The sequence below is a fragment of the Fundulus heteroclitus genome, chromosome 9 (genome assembly GCF_011125445.2).
Source record: "Fundulus heteroclitus isolate FHET01 chromosome 9, MU-UCD_Fhet_4.1, whole genome shotgun sequence".
NCBI classification, from domain to species: Eukaryota; Metazoa; Chordata; class Actinopteri; order Cyprinodontiformes; family Fundulidae; genus Fundulus; species Fundulus heteroclitus.
In genome coordinates, this window is record NC_046369.1 from 17,231,830 (window position 1) to 17,248,375 (window position 16,546).

The 16,546-nt window shown below is 39.2% G+C and overlaps 1 protein-coding gene across 1 annotated transcript in view; it reads right to left on the reverse strand.

Annotated features, from left to right (window-relative positions):
- Positions 1-16,546, reverse strand: part of LOC105928627 (neuronal growth regulator 1) — a 252,113-nt gene that overhangs the window by 62,829 nt on the left and 172,738 nt on the right. The window contains exon 7 of the mRNA XM_036141664.1: positions 3,692-3,812. Coding sequence (XP_035997557.1) covers positions 3,692-3,812 — 121 coding nt within the window. The remainder of the gene's footprint in view (positions 1-3,691; positions 3,813-16,546) is intronic.

The following is a 16,546-nucleotide window of genomic DNA, read 5'->3' on the forward strand; positions in this document are numbered from 1 at the left end:
CTGCCTCCTTCGCAATTTGAATAAATTGAATCCACCCCATAATTACAATTAGCACAGTGTGAGCTGATGACTGAAACTGTGCTCTCTAGGAGTGGGTAAATGATGGGTAATAGGTATAATTTGCTTTTTAAATTCAAGAACTAACACTTGAATCTAGACTGATTGATGTATGTGTCACAAATGATTTAAGCCAGTTGCCTGCAAACATTTTATCAGAATGCAAGGTAAGAAAAAAGGTGCAAATGACTCTTGCTGGCGTGTCTCGGTGGGCTCTCCCCAGAGACATGAGCAACGAGAGTACAAATGCATTATATCTGAGGAAAAAAACAACAGCTGAAAAAGTCTAAACAAAACTTTTCTACCAAATTAAGCATTAACCTAACATGTCAGATACCAGTTAAACATTACTGGCAAACTTTTTTTTTTCAAAAAAAAGATCTAATAAAACTTCTAATACAATTTTAAGCAGATCATTTTTTTTCCACAGATATCCTTACATTTCTTGGGTTTCAAACAAACAGATAGACTAGGCCAGTTAAACCTAGCACATATTTTTGGACAGTAAACTGACCCGAGACTACCCAAAAAAAAAAAAAAAAAAAAACACTGTGCAAGAAAAGGAGGAATATTCAAACTCTACAAGAAAGTGTGGGAGTTCAAGACCAAGCATTTTTATGCCATAATCTCAAGATTTTTAAACAGCAGAAATCTGAGCTGATCTGAAACAATAAAAAAAAAAGCATGCTTTCATACTAAAGTTACAAAAACTTGAACACATTGGGTATCTCATCATTGTCTGCATGCTGGCGTGGGTGGGCAGCACACCATGTTTCATGTTCTGCCAGGGCATTTTCCCTGGGTAGCCAGGGAAAATATTCGAATATTCTTAAAACACTTATAAAAGATTAATTGGTGACTAAAATTTTCTATTAGGTGTTAGTGTGCGTATGGTTGACTTTTTTTCCGATGGCTTGAGCAGTGCATTCTAGAATTGCACTGCTCAAGGCAGCTGCATATCTGAGTAGCTCTGTTGTTTATATTCTGCAATTCTTTTTAAGGAACTTCAATTCCTCCTTTTTGTGGATAAGGTTGCTGTTTTTGAACGGTTTTCTCAACTGGTGTTGGATACCGTGCTGCTTTTTTTTTTTTCTTTTTTGGGACTTTTGTTATGATGCAAAACCATAGCAACCAATTGGTTTTGTATAACCGGGAGCAGCTGATTAACAAAAGCTGAAATTATATTTTCACTATGTCCCCAAATCCCAGAGGAGTTGAAAGGAGGTGACAAGGATGCAGAACAGGAGCAAGAAGAGGAGAAAGCAGCAGGATAATTAAGCCATCGCTTCCATTGATCATTATAGACAATGTGAGATCTTTGGGCAGTGTGATCATTGTGGGCAATGTGAGATGTTTGGGAAACAGCCAGGATATCTGGAATGCAGTATTGTGTGCTTCACTGAAACATGGCTGCATATCCCTTACTCCAGTGTCTCTGTTCCTGACCATATGTGCAGACAGAGATTTAAAGAAGGGCGGCAAGAGCAAAGGTGGTGGAGTAGCGGTGCTTGTGAACCAGAGATGTTGTCATCCAGGACATGTTACTGTGAAGTTTCATCTCCACAGCCTGGATATCAGTGTGTTAGCAGTGAGCTTTTGTCCATATTATTTGCCCAAAGAATTCACTGGTGTAATTTTGGCAAAAGTCTACATCCACCATCAGCTGTTGCCTACACTACATGTGATGTCATCAACTCAGTTGATGCTAAGCTATACACACGGCATTCCCATGCGTATGTGGCAATATCTGGTGATTTTAATCATGCCTCACTCTATGCTACACTTCCAACTTTTCAACAGTTTGTCACCTGCTCTACTAGAAAAAATTAGACTCAAATTTTGTTTTATGCTAATACAAATGATTCATAGAGCTCTAAAGCAAGACCTCCTCTTGAAAAATTAGCTAAGAATCTTGATTAATCTGCTCAGAATATAAGCCTCTTTTTCAAAGGCCACCTGCAGTAAAGAGAACTGTGAGAAGATGATCACAGGAAGCCTTTAAGGGTTGTTTTGAGGCAACAGACTGGGATGCACTGTGCCAGCCACATGGAGAGGACATCATGGCCATGACTAAGTGTGTGACTGACCTCCTGCAGTTTGCTTATCACCGTGGAGTTGGAGTTATGTAAAGAACAAAAATACACCGAGAACTTGTCTTTTTCTTTGTTTTCGTCCGCCATTGGGTTCGCCTTTTGACTACCAGTCCGGCGTGCATGCGCGAAAAACCCGGATCAAAACATTGTTGGTGTTCTGATTGAAGCTAGTAAGTTGTCATATACCTAATCTGATCTGTTTTATGTGGTGCTAGTAATTCAAATTGAACTAATTTTATGCAAATGGAGATTACCTTACCTTGTTAAAACATGATAACATCATGTGAAAAAATAATGTTTTAACAATAATAATAAAAAAAACAAAACAAAGGTTGTGTTTGAAGAATTGATCATTCACTTCTTTTTTTGCCTTTTAATCAATTTAAAACATGCACTCTGACTCTATTCTTTAAATAATCACCTGTCTTGAAAGCTTCCAAAATACATCAGGGAGACTATTTTTCAAAATTCTCCCCTCCGGGGCTCGGGCACTGGCATAAGTGCACCCTCCTACCTGATAGTGTGTGGCGTATGTGCATGAGCGGCTGGCCTGGCTATGTAAACAAGAGATTGGAAAACAACACAGAGAGAAAGGTATCTTTAGAGTCCATCTAAAGATACCTTTACTTCTTCACAAACCTATTTTTTAGGTCTCTCTATTTAAAATAATGAAATTTCGCTTATTGCTCCCTTAAGGAGAAACAGGAATAGTACCAACACTATTACCATACAGGGAGAAGAAGTGGAGGAGGAAGTGGAGGCACATAAATACCTCAGTTTTCACCTGGAAAACCAACTGGAGACGCAATTGTGAAGCTGTCTACAAGAAGGGACAGAGTGTGCTTCCTGAAGAAGCTTAGGTCCTTCAGGGCTTGCAGTAAGATGCTGCTGATTTTCTATAAGTCTGTTGTGGAGAGTATGATTTTTCCCTGCCATCATCTGTCGGGGTAGCAGCATCAGAGCAATTGACCTAAAGATCAACAAGCTTAAAAAGAAGCCCGACTGTGTTCTGGAGCCCCATCAAGAACATTTGGAGATGACTGTGAAAATAAGGATTCTTCATAAAATGAAAAACATCATGGACAATCTTAGTTTTTTTTGGGGTTTTTTTTAAATCCTTGCACCACCAGTCTCGGTAGTGCATATGTCACTTTTCCAGTATGCTTGTATTATTCATTAACACTTTGTACTGGATATCTGATCAGGATGCCCCCTAGGCGCCTCCCTTTGGAAGCTTTCCAGGCACGTCCCACTGGGAGATGCAAAGGGGAAAAACACAGAATTCGCTGGAGGGACTATATATCACGTCCTGCCTAGGAATGCCTTGAGATCCCCCAGATTGAGCTGGAGGATGTCACTGGGGAGCAGGATGCTCTGGGTCTCCTGCTAGACCTGTTGCCTCTTAATAAACTGTGTATTTTCTCTTGGGTTGAAACTATGCCATGCTGGAGCTCAAAAACACAAAAGCCACATCCAGAGGACATGCACAAGTTTGATCCAATTACAAGTTATGACAGAACAAACAACCTAACGAGATTTACCTTTTCTCACCCTTGTACCACTCGAAGGTTGGAGAAGGCACAGCAGCAGCTTCGCACCGCAGCAGTGCTGTGCGCCCCAAACCAACTCCGTGGCTCTTCATTTCATGGATACTCGGTGGAACTGGAGGAAAAAAAAGATTAGAGAAAGTCTTAGTAATAGGGAGACAATTCTTTTCTATTGTCTGTAAAAGAATATCATTAAGAACAGAGTGTGTGTTAGACTTCAAGACCTCTGACACTCTGGTCTCTGTACATTTTGTGTAGAATAAACTGAACGCTCAGGGTCAACAGATGCTGAATTGAGGAGAGGAAAAGGGCATCCTTCCTTAGAGTATAAAAGAATGAAATGAATTGCACAGCATGGTGATAAATGGCTTAATGGAAGTTCAAAGACTGACTGGTAGAGACAGGTTCTTTGAATGCCAAATGAGATTCCTTTCATGTGCTGAAATGTGGTGTAAATCTCTTCGCCAGTGTCATGAAGGCAGCTCTGCATATGGGCAGTTTCCAAAGCAACGGCATCCTTCAGTACATTAAGCATCCACACAGCTTCTAAAAACAATGCTTCCAAAGCATTTAAGGCACTGATGTTATACGAACAAAAAAAAAAAAAAAACTCACTTTTGTTTAGTTTAAAACACAGTGGGTAAAGACGCAAATCAAAACCATTTTAGCATGATAATGACGATAGTACTTTAGAGTTTCATTGATATTATTGATATTAAAAACTCTTGAATGCTAAATTGGAATTGGTAAACAGAAAGTCCTAAACCAGGGGTGTCCAAAGTCCGGCCCGGGGGCCATTTGTGGCCCTCTGAATGATTTTGGGTGGCCCTCAATCACAGTTAAAGAAAGGCCTAAATTAGGTTTTGCCAGCTCAGATGATTGAGGCGATGCACTTTTAAAAAACACTGGCCAATTTTCACTGATACAAGGCCTTTCAAAAAAAAAATAAAAGACACAAATTAAAATCTTCTTAAAAGGGAAAATGTAAGGTGCAAATATATTTTTAAGTCTTTTTTTCAGACATATTTTTGCTTTGAATTTAAGTTGACAGTAAATTAGACCGCAAACTTTTTACCCATAAGCAAACTTGGGTGCGCCCATTTATTTAACTCGGCAAAGTAAAGCAGCAGCGAGCCCAGTCCTGTTCTGGTTGCTGAAAAGACACAAAAGAAAAGAAAAAGATGATCAACCCAAATGATTTAGGATACCGTTTGCTGGGCGAACCTGCAAGAATCTTGTTTTGTTTCAAATCTAAAATAATATACTTGTTTCATTAAAGTATTTTTTTTGTGTGTAGTTTATTGTTGAGCCGGTAAAAAAGAAGAAAAATTTTTTTTTTGGACATTTTGATAAAAAAAAAAATGGTTTAAATTTTCTGGCCCTTGAGTTCTTTCTACATGACATTATTGGCCCCCATGGCAAAAAGTTTGGACACCCCTGTCCTAAACTGTCTGACATGAATAAAAACTTAAAGGGTCTTGCAAAAGTTTTTATACCCTGTATGTGTTTTTCACATTCAGCAATGTCAGAACCACCTTCCTCTTTGCAAAAAATAGCTCACAGTTTTTAAATGTTGCAACAGATTCTCAGATTCTCTGACTTTCACCGAGCCCTTCTCCTGTAGCTCTGGCCGTATGTTTACAGTTGCTGTCCTGCTGGAATGTTAACATCCGCCTCCCCATCAATTCTCACCAGTTTTCCGCCATAGGTAGCATTTTGCAAGTAGGCCATAAAGTTGCACCTTCTTCTACATGTCTGCTGTGCTCCCTATATGAATTGTTGCAAACATTAAACCATATGTCTTATGTGTTTTTTTCAACAATAACTTTCTTCTTGCCCCTCTTCCTTAAATGCCAGGTTTGTAAAGTGCACGTCTAATAGTTGCCCTGCTGAGTCGACTCTCTCGGCTCAGCTGTGGGTCTCTGCGGCTCTTCCAGAGGTTCCATAAATCTTTTGGCTGCTTCTCTGAAAAATGCTCTCCCTGCCTGGTCAGTTAAGGTGGACGCTCATGTCTTGGCAGGTTTGAGGTCGCTCTGTTGTCAGATGATAGATTAAACAGTGCTCTATGAGATGTACAAAACCTAGGATATAAACCAGGATTTCGAATCAAATCCTGGTTTAAATACAATGAAAACTTTATCCCTGACATGTCTAATATGTTCAGTGGTTTTCATGATCAGTTTGATCACTAATGTACTCTAACAAACCACTAAGGCCTTCACAGCTGGTTTTATTATGAGATTAAATTCAGAGGTGGTAACCAGTTACATTTTCTCAGTTACATTTACTTAAGCAACATTTTGGGCAAAATGTACTTTTAGGAGTAGATTCACGGCACTGTACTTTTTACTTTTACTTGAGTCATATTATTTCTCAAGTATCGCTACTCTTACTTGAGTAAGATTTCTGGCTACTCTACTTACTGTGAGCAACTTCATGAATAAAGAACAAACTTGTTTGAAACCGAAAATGCACCAGAGAGACAAAAACCTAGAGTTTATATTGAAGTGAAACTTCTTATGTGTACACAAGCTTTGTTGTTTTAATGTTATTCTCTATTTGCTGGACTCATTGAGCCATTTGGAGGTCAAATGAATGTACAGTAAACAGTAAATATTGTCACTGGAAGTACTTTGCATATATATTGTATATATGCTAGCTGCTGTAAGTGTTGTTTTCAAGTTCAATGTTGAAAAAAAAATCATATTTAGAAAATTGTTTATGTCTTTAGAGCATTTTTTGTCTTTAAAATGTCAGAATTTGCACGCAACCTTATATTTTTGCCTGTTCGGATTACACATTTTTTTAAATGTTAAATGATCAGCTGTTATGATTAGTTACTCAGTACTTGAGTAGCCTTATTACTGAATGCTTTTTTACTCTTACTTGAGTAATTTCTTGGCTGACAACTTTTTTACTTTTACTTGAGTAAAAATATGTCGATGTAGTACTACTCTTACTTGAGTACAATTTTTGGCTACTGTACCCACCTCTGATGAAATTACAGGTGGACTCAAAGGTACCAATTAGACAACTTCGAGGAGCTACTGGTTGTGCTTGATTTTTTTACATAGATTTTTTAAAGAGGGGGTGGAACACAAAACCCCATCACAGTATTCAGATTTTTATTTGTCACGTAAATTCCCAATTGATTGCATTTAAAAACTTAAAGGTACTGAAGACTTATACTACCCACAGAACTATATAAAACAATGATATGCTGTTTTTCCAAGTAAAAATCTATAGTAAGAAGGAGAACCAATTATTTTCAAAAAAAAAGGATTAGATCTGAAAATGTATACTGGGTAAACTTGACTCCCCAATCCAAAGCTTTAAAAAGTAAAAAAGTTTTCAGAACATCCAAGCAGACAGAGATGCATTTAAAAATAAAATAAAATCAAAGTTTCTTTGTGCCATTCTTCAAATATTCCTCCTGAAAGCATATGCCACATAGAAAAACTTTACACCGTTCGGGTCACTCCTCTATTCAGCAGTGAAATGCCCAGCCGTGTTTGAAAGTGAGAGAGAGACTATATAAAATCTTGACAATGAGCCTTTCAGAACGAGCTGATAGTCAGAGATGTGGTCTGTATCTAGTGAAAAAAAGGCTTGGCTACGTGCCTGCAAACCTCTTCTTTCAATTGGATCTGAAGATGTTCCTGATGGATGACCTCTGTTTGGGCTGCAGCAGCTTCCCAACACGGCTACAAACTGGTAGCTCCCATCACAACTCAGACAACAGCAAATCCATCTAATAGGCAGTCATAGTTTGACTCTGCATTTGAGGTATGGTAAAGCACCGCGGCGCACGTAATACTTGTTTGAGATAGGCTTGGTTTTAATTAAAAGAGTGGAACGTGGAGCCCGTGTGTGAGCCGCATTTCCTGCCAGCCTGAAAGTCGCCGCGGATAAATGAGGTAGGATTCGACAGAACTGTGCAAAAAAAGGTACAAAGACGAATTTGTACGTATTGTGTATAATCATGTGAGAGAAGCATAACAAAGTGACAGCGTGCTCTGGGATGATGGATGCCCTTCGACCAGCCTTCCCTTTGCATCCTAATGAGCGCACTCATGTGCCTGGTTTTCTGTTGTTTTCCCCACTTTTTTCCTATTTCTGCCAATTATACAGCTATTTCCACTTCTTTGGCTCAGCTGAATAATGCCAAGGTCTTGAGAAAGTGACTTAAGCAATAGGTGATGCTTCAGCTTTTTGTGTTCATTTATCACGTTGTAAAATGTTGGACACCACGCAGGGGAGGTGGAGGAGGGCATTAGGAGACCTTGAACGGATGACTGTGTCTGTGCTTGTCTCTTTGAAATATCCAACTAATACTGCTAACCATTTGCTGTTTCGGAGATTTGACACGTCTGTTTAAACTGCTTCAGAATTTGTATGTATTTTTCAGAGAAGTAAGCATTACCGGCAAGTTAGAGACTCCACCAGAGGTTTTGGTGAAGAGCTGTCTTTTCCTACATAAAATCATATTGAAGTGATTTTAGACATATGTGTATTAGTGAGGGCCTGGATGATATTTAAAGCACAGGAATGAAACGGGGAGATAAAAAAAAAAAAAAATTGCAACAAACTCAACAGCCCCAGAAATACGTGGCAATAACAACTGTGACAAAATCAATGCAGCGTGCTGACCGACAGCAGCTTAGCGAGTCCTCGTAATCCTCCATTGGTGTCATTGTGCAGCACCATTGATTATCTGAAGCCTCTCAAAGTGTCAGGGTGACCTAGCTGTCGTCCTGTACAGTTACCAGGACAGTGAACACAGCGGATCAGCCAGGTGAGTCAATACTTGATACCTCACACCTGAAAGCTTTAACAAATACATATTAGTATTTTTTGGGGGGGTGGGATCAAAATGAGAACATATAACCATTATTTTTTTTTTCTTATTTCACTTCTATTTCCAACAACCTGGCTAAATTATTTCCCAAAACGAGCAGTGATTTTTCACTTTTAGCCTCAAAGGATTTCCTTTTTATAGTTAATTTGGTTTACTCTTCTCCGTGAGAAGTTGTTATAATCCTGGTAAGTAAATTAGATGGAGCCAACAAAAGGGATTAGCAAATATAAAGTCCTGTACAGAGTGTTAGGCACTCCAGGTGTTTATCCACTACACAAGACAATAAGGAGGTGTGTGATGAGTTTCCAAATCCCTATGCAATATGGCAATGTTCCCAAATAGAACCATCAGACTCCACAATGCTTAGAGCAATCTATATCCAGTGTACACGGTAAGCCTGGGACAATTTATGGCTTTTTCTTGGCAAAAGGTTATCTTTCGAATAAATAAAGCTAAATAAATTCCATCCAATTAATTTGTAGTTACCAGACAGACTGGACTGATCCCAATTGAGCAGCAGGTTCCAATGGTTCATTGACTGATGTGATTAATCCACACAGGAATCCTTAATCAGTGGTTGATTATATAATTATACCGGATGTTTTGTTGATTCATTGTACATGAAGATTGATGCAGGAAATGTATTTTAATTTTTTTCCCATTCAGGAAACATTTACCATCAGTAACAGCACATTTTTAAATCAACCCTTTCTTGCAGAATTGCTTAAATATATCTATTATTTTGGCAACAATGCACCAACTGCTGAGCTGGTACACCCAATCCACTAATGTTAAACATCAATCATTGACATTCAAGATGGAGTTTTTCCGTTCCTTGGACGCACCATATGTCCCAAAATCACAAATATTTTCCATCCATAAACAACTGTTGAGACAACATATGATAACCAGCTGAGTTAAAAGTGCTAAAGACAAGTGTTAACATTTGGCATGAATTTTAAAAACAAGGCTATGCTGATCAATATTTTTGTTCTTGCTGTTATTAGTCAGTAGTCATTCAAGATTCTGTACCAGTTTTTCAACAGATCGTCATTTTGTTTTTTAGCAGCGCAGCCTTGCTAACTACATACAACATATGTATCTTACTGATATGTTAGTAGTGCCACAGAAGTGTGTGAGGTAGACTAAACGACCAACTAACTCGTTCTCAAACAATGAAGCAGCCAGTGATTGGAATACCTATCATTTATTGTTTTTTTTTTCGTTATTTGTTGCAGTATCACATAAAATTATGTTTTCCCTTTTCTCTATTTCTTGCCTATATGCTTTCATCGATGGTTAACTCATTCAGTGTCAGGACACCAGGCAAACTGCCAAACTCCTAATATCTGTACTAAAGGCAGTCGCATTAGAGAGTGTATTCTTTGCAGTAGTGTAACTGAAGAAAGGTGAGAACGATTAGGGACCAAGGCTTTGACTCTTGCATTGCACAGGCCATCTCAAGTTATCGTCAAAACTATTTAAAGCAAAAAAGCAGACTTAAAAAAAAAGTAATCCCACTATTACATCACTGTAATAGCAAAAAAACCCTACACCTCTGCAGGTGGCCCAGAAGGCCACTGCTTTTATGCATATCAATAATATCACATCCTTTTAATTTGGAACTTGGCACTGGATTCTGTTATGACGGATCACGGCCATAAAATCCAGTCAAATCCAATAATTCCAATTTTAACTTGCTGGCATGCTTTATATCATCATATATCGTGCAATACACCAGCAGCGCTGGAGGAGAATGCAAAGTAGTGCACTAAAAATCATAAAAATTCAATAATCCAGGTAATTTAGTGCCTAGAGAATGCTGGGGTAGCGCTGTAAATCATACCTGGAGTTGTGGTGACTCTACCAGATGGGGGTGAAGGGTTGGATCCAGGAATAGAATAGGCTTAGCAGAAAAATGAGCACATGCAGGGCCCTCAGGGGTGACAAATGGCCAGTTGTGGGTCGATCACAAACTGACTTTAGCTGCACCTGTTTTACTCAAAGCTTGTCAACACGACAAAGATTATGCCCCACATGTCTCTACAAGATTTATTATTAAGATTTACTCTGTGGCATGCAATTGTTTACCAAGCAAACCCAGGGAATGCATGCTTTTTAATTAATAACCCAACATCTTGAGCCAGATTTGAAAACAAGTTTTCACTGCAATTAAGAAATGGACTCATCAGTGCATGACTTGTCAGCATACACACAGAGACAGTGTTCCCTACTACCATCTGTGGGCTTCATTGTCCAGCTTTTTTGTCAGTCAGGAATGGCTCTGCTGCCAGGATTTATTAATTCATTAAGTTTTCAATTCAAAACAGTAAGAGAACAATGTGTTCCTGCTTTTCATACAATGCATGGCTTATAAATAACCAGCTTTGTGTGCTTCTGTGTGGGCCAACAGAAGGGGTTCAATCTATTGTCTGTTTAACATTTAACATTAAATAGTTCAATTCCTGACAATTTCAGTTTAGCCACCATCCTGGTGGCTGAACTGCGGTGGGACAGTTGGCACTGCAGTGTCAGTGGCAGATCTGCTCTGCAAAGGGGGTAAATAGGATACGCCACTGTTGTGCAGTTCAATTAAATTCAATTCAGTTTTTATATAGTGCCAATTCACAACACATGTCATCTCAAGGCACTTTAGGAAGTTGATTCTATCAAATCATAGAGACAGACTGGTTAAAAGGTTTTCTATCTAAGGGAACCCAGCAGATTGCATCGAGTTGACTTTATAAAATTAAAGGCATGATAGGATGAACGAGGTTCAGGCTGCAAAATGGACTGGCAACAAAGATAAGGGGATAAAAAAAACAAAGGGAGTAGGGGGACCAGGGAAGCAACAACAACAAAACAAAATGATTTACAAGGTACTACTACTACTACTAATAATAATAGTAATAGTGTTGATTGCACCAACACAGAAATTACCATCATCAACTGCAATTTCCATTTTCTAAGCTACTGGATGCACTGGGTTTGTGCATGCATTTAATTACCGTTCCTTCTGTCAAGAGTAAGTATAGTGTGTGCTTGTTAATCTGTATGTTTTTGTATACAAGTGTACACAAAGGTTGAGACAAATTTGTGTGGTCCACCAATCCCAAGAGAACCCCCCCCCCCCCCCCATGTTGTTGTTAACATAGAGAAGACGTAAAACTGCAGCAGCATGGGGCAAATACATACCAAAGGCAAAGTGTAGACCACAGACCATCCACACCATGCAAGACAGACCACCCTACAGCCCTTGACCCCAGCCTAAAGAAAGGGATCCACCATTGTCAACAAACCGCCTCCCGACCCAATACCCCAACAGATCCAAGCAAACACTTACCCCTCCTAAGACCACGACACCCCAATCTGCTGACAATGTCAAGTGGGTCAAAAGGCTATTTTCCACAGATGTGCCAGTGCCTGTTCACAACACCACCCAATCCACCCTTGAAACACAACTGTCAAGCAGCTAAAGATCCTGTGACTGCTCTTAGAGCACACCCACTACTGAGTCTTCCAAATTATTTGCAGATGCTACCAGACAAGCCACTCCACCCACCTAACCCCAAACCCCAATCACTACCCCTGCAGCTGGGAGCCTGCACTGGGTGAGACCACCTCCATAACCACCCACATGCATAACATGCTACAGAGACTTTCATGTAAACTTGCACACTAAAAAAGGTATTTTAGCTTTGAAATTAGTCAATAGAACCACAGATGAAGTATAAAAGGGAAGCTGATTTGCCCCGATGTATTCTGAAGTGATACTTGCAAGAACATTTATTCTGCAGGAGATCAAGGCTTCGCTCATTTATTCATGCCCCTCGTGTAGCATTGAATCCAAATAGCAATCAAGACGAGAGCTTTGGAGAGATGTAGAGAGATGGATTTACATCCAAACAGCTTGAGGGCACTGGCTTTAACTCTACTTAGGATTGGATCAGAAACCAATTCTAGGAAGCCTTCTCTTTTGAAATGTAAGCCTGAGTATTCCGGTGGATACTGCAAACTGTCGGCAAACGCTCAAGAGAGACTTTGTGCCTTAGTTTAAAACACTCGCAACACCAGTTTTTATTGAGCCGTGGAATGAACATTTCTCCTACCTTTGATCCAACCTTCCAATCCAACACTGCACTCACGCTGGACACACACAGACACACACTTCCGCACATGCACACGACAGGCAGGGCAAACATTTTGTCACATGCAAATGAAGAGCTATGCCGCTATTAGTCTGTAATGACTGACAGTGAAATACTGTCCAAACACACCCACACTCCACTAATAGTTGTTTACTTTGTCATCATTACTTGACATTGTAATATTGGATGGTCGTGCTAGGCAAACAGGTTTAGCTGCTTATTTATCTGAGATGGTCATGACTCCCCAGAACAACTCTTTCTGTGGAGTCAGGGGAGCATGCAGGGGGGAGTATCCACAAGAGCAGGGTCTGCATTACAAGCAGCGCAGGTGATTGGAGGATTAGAGTGAAAGGCAAGGAGGGAACAAACTGATCACAAGGTAAAGTTAAGAGTTACTTGTACTCACTATACGCTGCCAGCTTATTTTTTTTTCAAACCCTGTACAGGAGTATAGCCGTAAAGGCTTACACCAGATGCATTTTAAATATGCATCCTCATAATTATTTTAAATGTTTATACTTTCGTTGGGAAATTACTGTAAGGAGAAAAAAAAGGCTGTTTTTTTCCACAAACGATAGTGAAAGTGTGAGCAGAATTCATGGCTGCAGGGTGCTTGGGGGAGGCAGGAGGCGTAAAAAATGGCTGGCAAACTTTGAAGCGAATGGGGCACAGTTTTACTCTGTAAGGCAAGTGAAACGGTGCCATGGAGTAAAAAAAAAAAAAAAAAAAAGCTTTAAGTCTATCTGTGTAGAGTTAAACCCCTAACCTTAATTAAAAAAGGAAGGGAAGGGGTCGTGTAGACGCTTCTAGTGTGGATGAAAACAGCATGGATAAAAGAACTTGAAACAAAGACCAACAGTGTGTCGGAGGAACCCAATTAAAACTTCAGGGGGTGGATGCATAAACAATGTGTATGTGCAAAGCACATACGCAGCCTTTTCTAACACACTAACTCGTGTTTAAAAGGAAGAGAATGGATGGTGGAAGTCGGTGCACTGACTCCATTCTACTGAACGGGGGTAAACATGTTCTTCACGTTATTTAAGCGTGATATGATGGGGTGAATCAAAATGTAAAGAAAAGAGACAGTATGAAAAAAACAGAAATAAAAACTGCTTGTCCTTTTAAAGTTACCGAGCGATTCTGAGCTCAATTAAATGTATCTAAAGTTTTTGCACAAAAACATGTATTGTGCATTATCTGTGTATTGTCATTATCAGTGTAGTATGTATTTTCTCAAGTTTCATTTTAGCCGTCAGTGTTTCTCCCCGTTTTTGTGTTTTTTTTGTTTAGTTTTCTTTCTCTGAGTCAGGTCACACCGCTCAGCTGTTTTGCAGCTTCTTCACAAGCCTCATCACAAATCCTATGTTTACTCTGGACAGTATGTGCCACATTAAAAAGCCAATGAGAGAACATAATCCATTCTTTTTCATCATGCAGTACTCTTTAAAGTAGAGAGAATAATTAATTATAACTGCTCCTCTGGCTTTAGCTGCTTACCTCTGCTTTCACACCCATAATAATCCTGAAGATTAAAAACACGAGCTTGGACTTCAGAGTTTAAACACAACAATCACTCTTTAAAGACTTTCTTGAATTTCTATGTACGTTTCACAGGATCACCCTAATAAGATATACTTTGACACAAATTCATAGGCATTTAAACGAGGTTGTGTTGATCCAGGGAGACGTCTAAAACATGCAGGTACACCAGTCCATGGGGGACACTGGACACCACTGTTCTAAAGACTCACTCAGGATGCCATCACTGTGGGACGAGAGGTTATTATAGCTAAGAGTCCAGCAAGGGCATTTTAAAGGTACTTGAAGGATAGATCTAAATGTCTCTGAAAGGTCAGATTTGAGGTGCTCATGGTCACTTTGCTGTAAATTGCTCGGCTGCTACGCCATTAAAGGGGCACGTCAGCAAAGTTTGACTGCAGAGAACTTTCTGAAACGTCAATTATTAAACAGATAGACAGTAAAAGAGATTTAAAAAAAAAAAACAACCCAGAGTAAAATATTCCGACTCATCGGTGTCATCATTTAGGTTTAACTTCCAGTTTTGCTCCATTCAGGGTAACCTGGAAGTCGGAAGGTAAAATTCATGTTGCTCATGCATGAGTAGTACTTTGTCCGATATTTCACAAAAACAATTGCAGATTTTTTTAAAACAGCGCCTTCCACAAATATTGATGCCCATGATAAATATGTGTGAAGTCTTTCAAAATATTCAGCTACAGCAAACAGGCTTAAATTGGAGGCAAATCGGACTTTCGCTCAGTTCTTTCTGAAAACGTTTCCACACCTATCCAGGACTCTTTGTCAATTCTGGAGGCTCACACTTAAGCAACCTGCAGTTGGTGCGCTGCTGTTTTTAAGGACATGGAGGCCCATCCTCCTAGGTGCATTTTAAGTCAGACACAAATCAATGACCCACCCGTCACTGTCCTGGGTCGTTAGAAGCTATTGCTTCCATATAAATATGACATGACGCAGAGGCCTGATTCTCTTTGCCAGTCTTCAAAATGGGAAAGACAAGAAAACATGACATTCAAGTCACCAGATTTGTTTTAATGCTCGTGCATCATGCAAATGGCTACTTGTTTAGGATCTACATATCTGTCTATATCACAGCAATAATTAAAAAATGTATAAATAACTGGTGACAAACAAGGACACTTGTTTGAGACTAGGATTTAAGTAGACTGTTGCAGACTGCAACATAGAGTGTCACATCTTGGGGTCACCAATTCACCAGCACAACACTTTATTTTAATACTTTTGTACACATCTTTATGATACATGCCAAAAAAAGGTCCTAATTACATGATGAATAATTGGAGATTACTGTGATCTTCTGCTTCACAATGATTATTGGCTCATTTTTAAGCTTCCCAGGCTGTTTTTTGAGAGCTGTGTAAGAAACTTGTTCCAACATAGCTTTGTTGCTGTCTTTGTGGGAGCGGATGGGAATTTCAGCCCCTTGTTTGTAAGTTAGCTGTCTCTTTTGTTATTACTTCAGCAGGCTAATTTACTCAAAACTTGCCGAGCTGATTGTTTTTGCTGCATTTCTATTTGATCAATTTGTGTTTCAGAAACTATGGACAAAATTAAAAGGACAGGCATGCACAGGCATAAACAAACTAAAACCAATTCCCTGTTCTTTTTCACTTTTATGCATCGCTGTCAAATTAGGCATAAGCATTATGCTTTTTCTTTACTTCTGCTTCATTGTGCCTCTTAATTTGTTGTTCAACATTTTTGAACGTAAAGGATTAATTGGGGGAACGTAACGTTTTCAACTCATGTGCAAAAATGTGACTATAAATATAGCTCATGTTCTCATACAATTTCATGAAATTTATGAAGGAAATATATGAATAAACAGCTTCATAAATATACAGAGAATAATTCATATGTGCTGCTTGTATGCAAATTTAGGCCCTCATACATTATTAGTCATGAAACTACAGCCTGTACGCGTTTGGATGCAGTTTTGAAGTACGCCCAAGCTATTGTGACATTTTTCTGGCTCGGTAACTGATCTGTGGCAGCTTTGTGAATACTACACGAGTGTACAAATAGGATCAGAGTAGGTGGTGTGCATGCAAATACAATAAAACAAAATGGCATAAAGTGCAGCAAAAGACAGAGAAAATGTCTGAGCTTTATTTTACCAGTGACAAAGAAAAAATAAACTTTATGCAAACTGTCAAATGTCATCTCGTAACACGATGTTGTAGAATAGCTGACAAATTTGTATGCGGGGGAAGAGCCTTGTAAACTGCTTAGCAAGGTCAGACACCTTTGATTTCTCCTCTTGAAAGGGAAACAGATTGC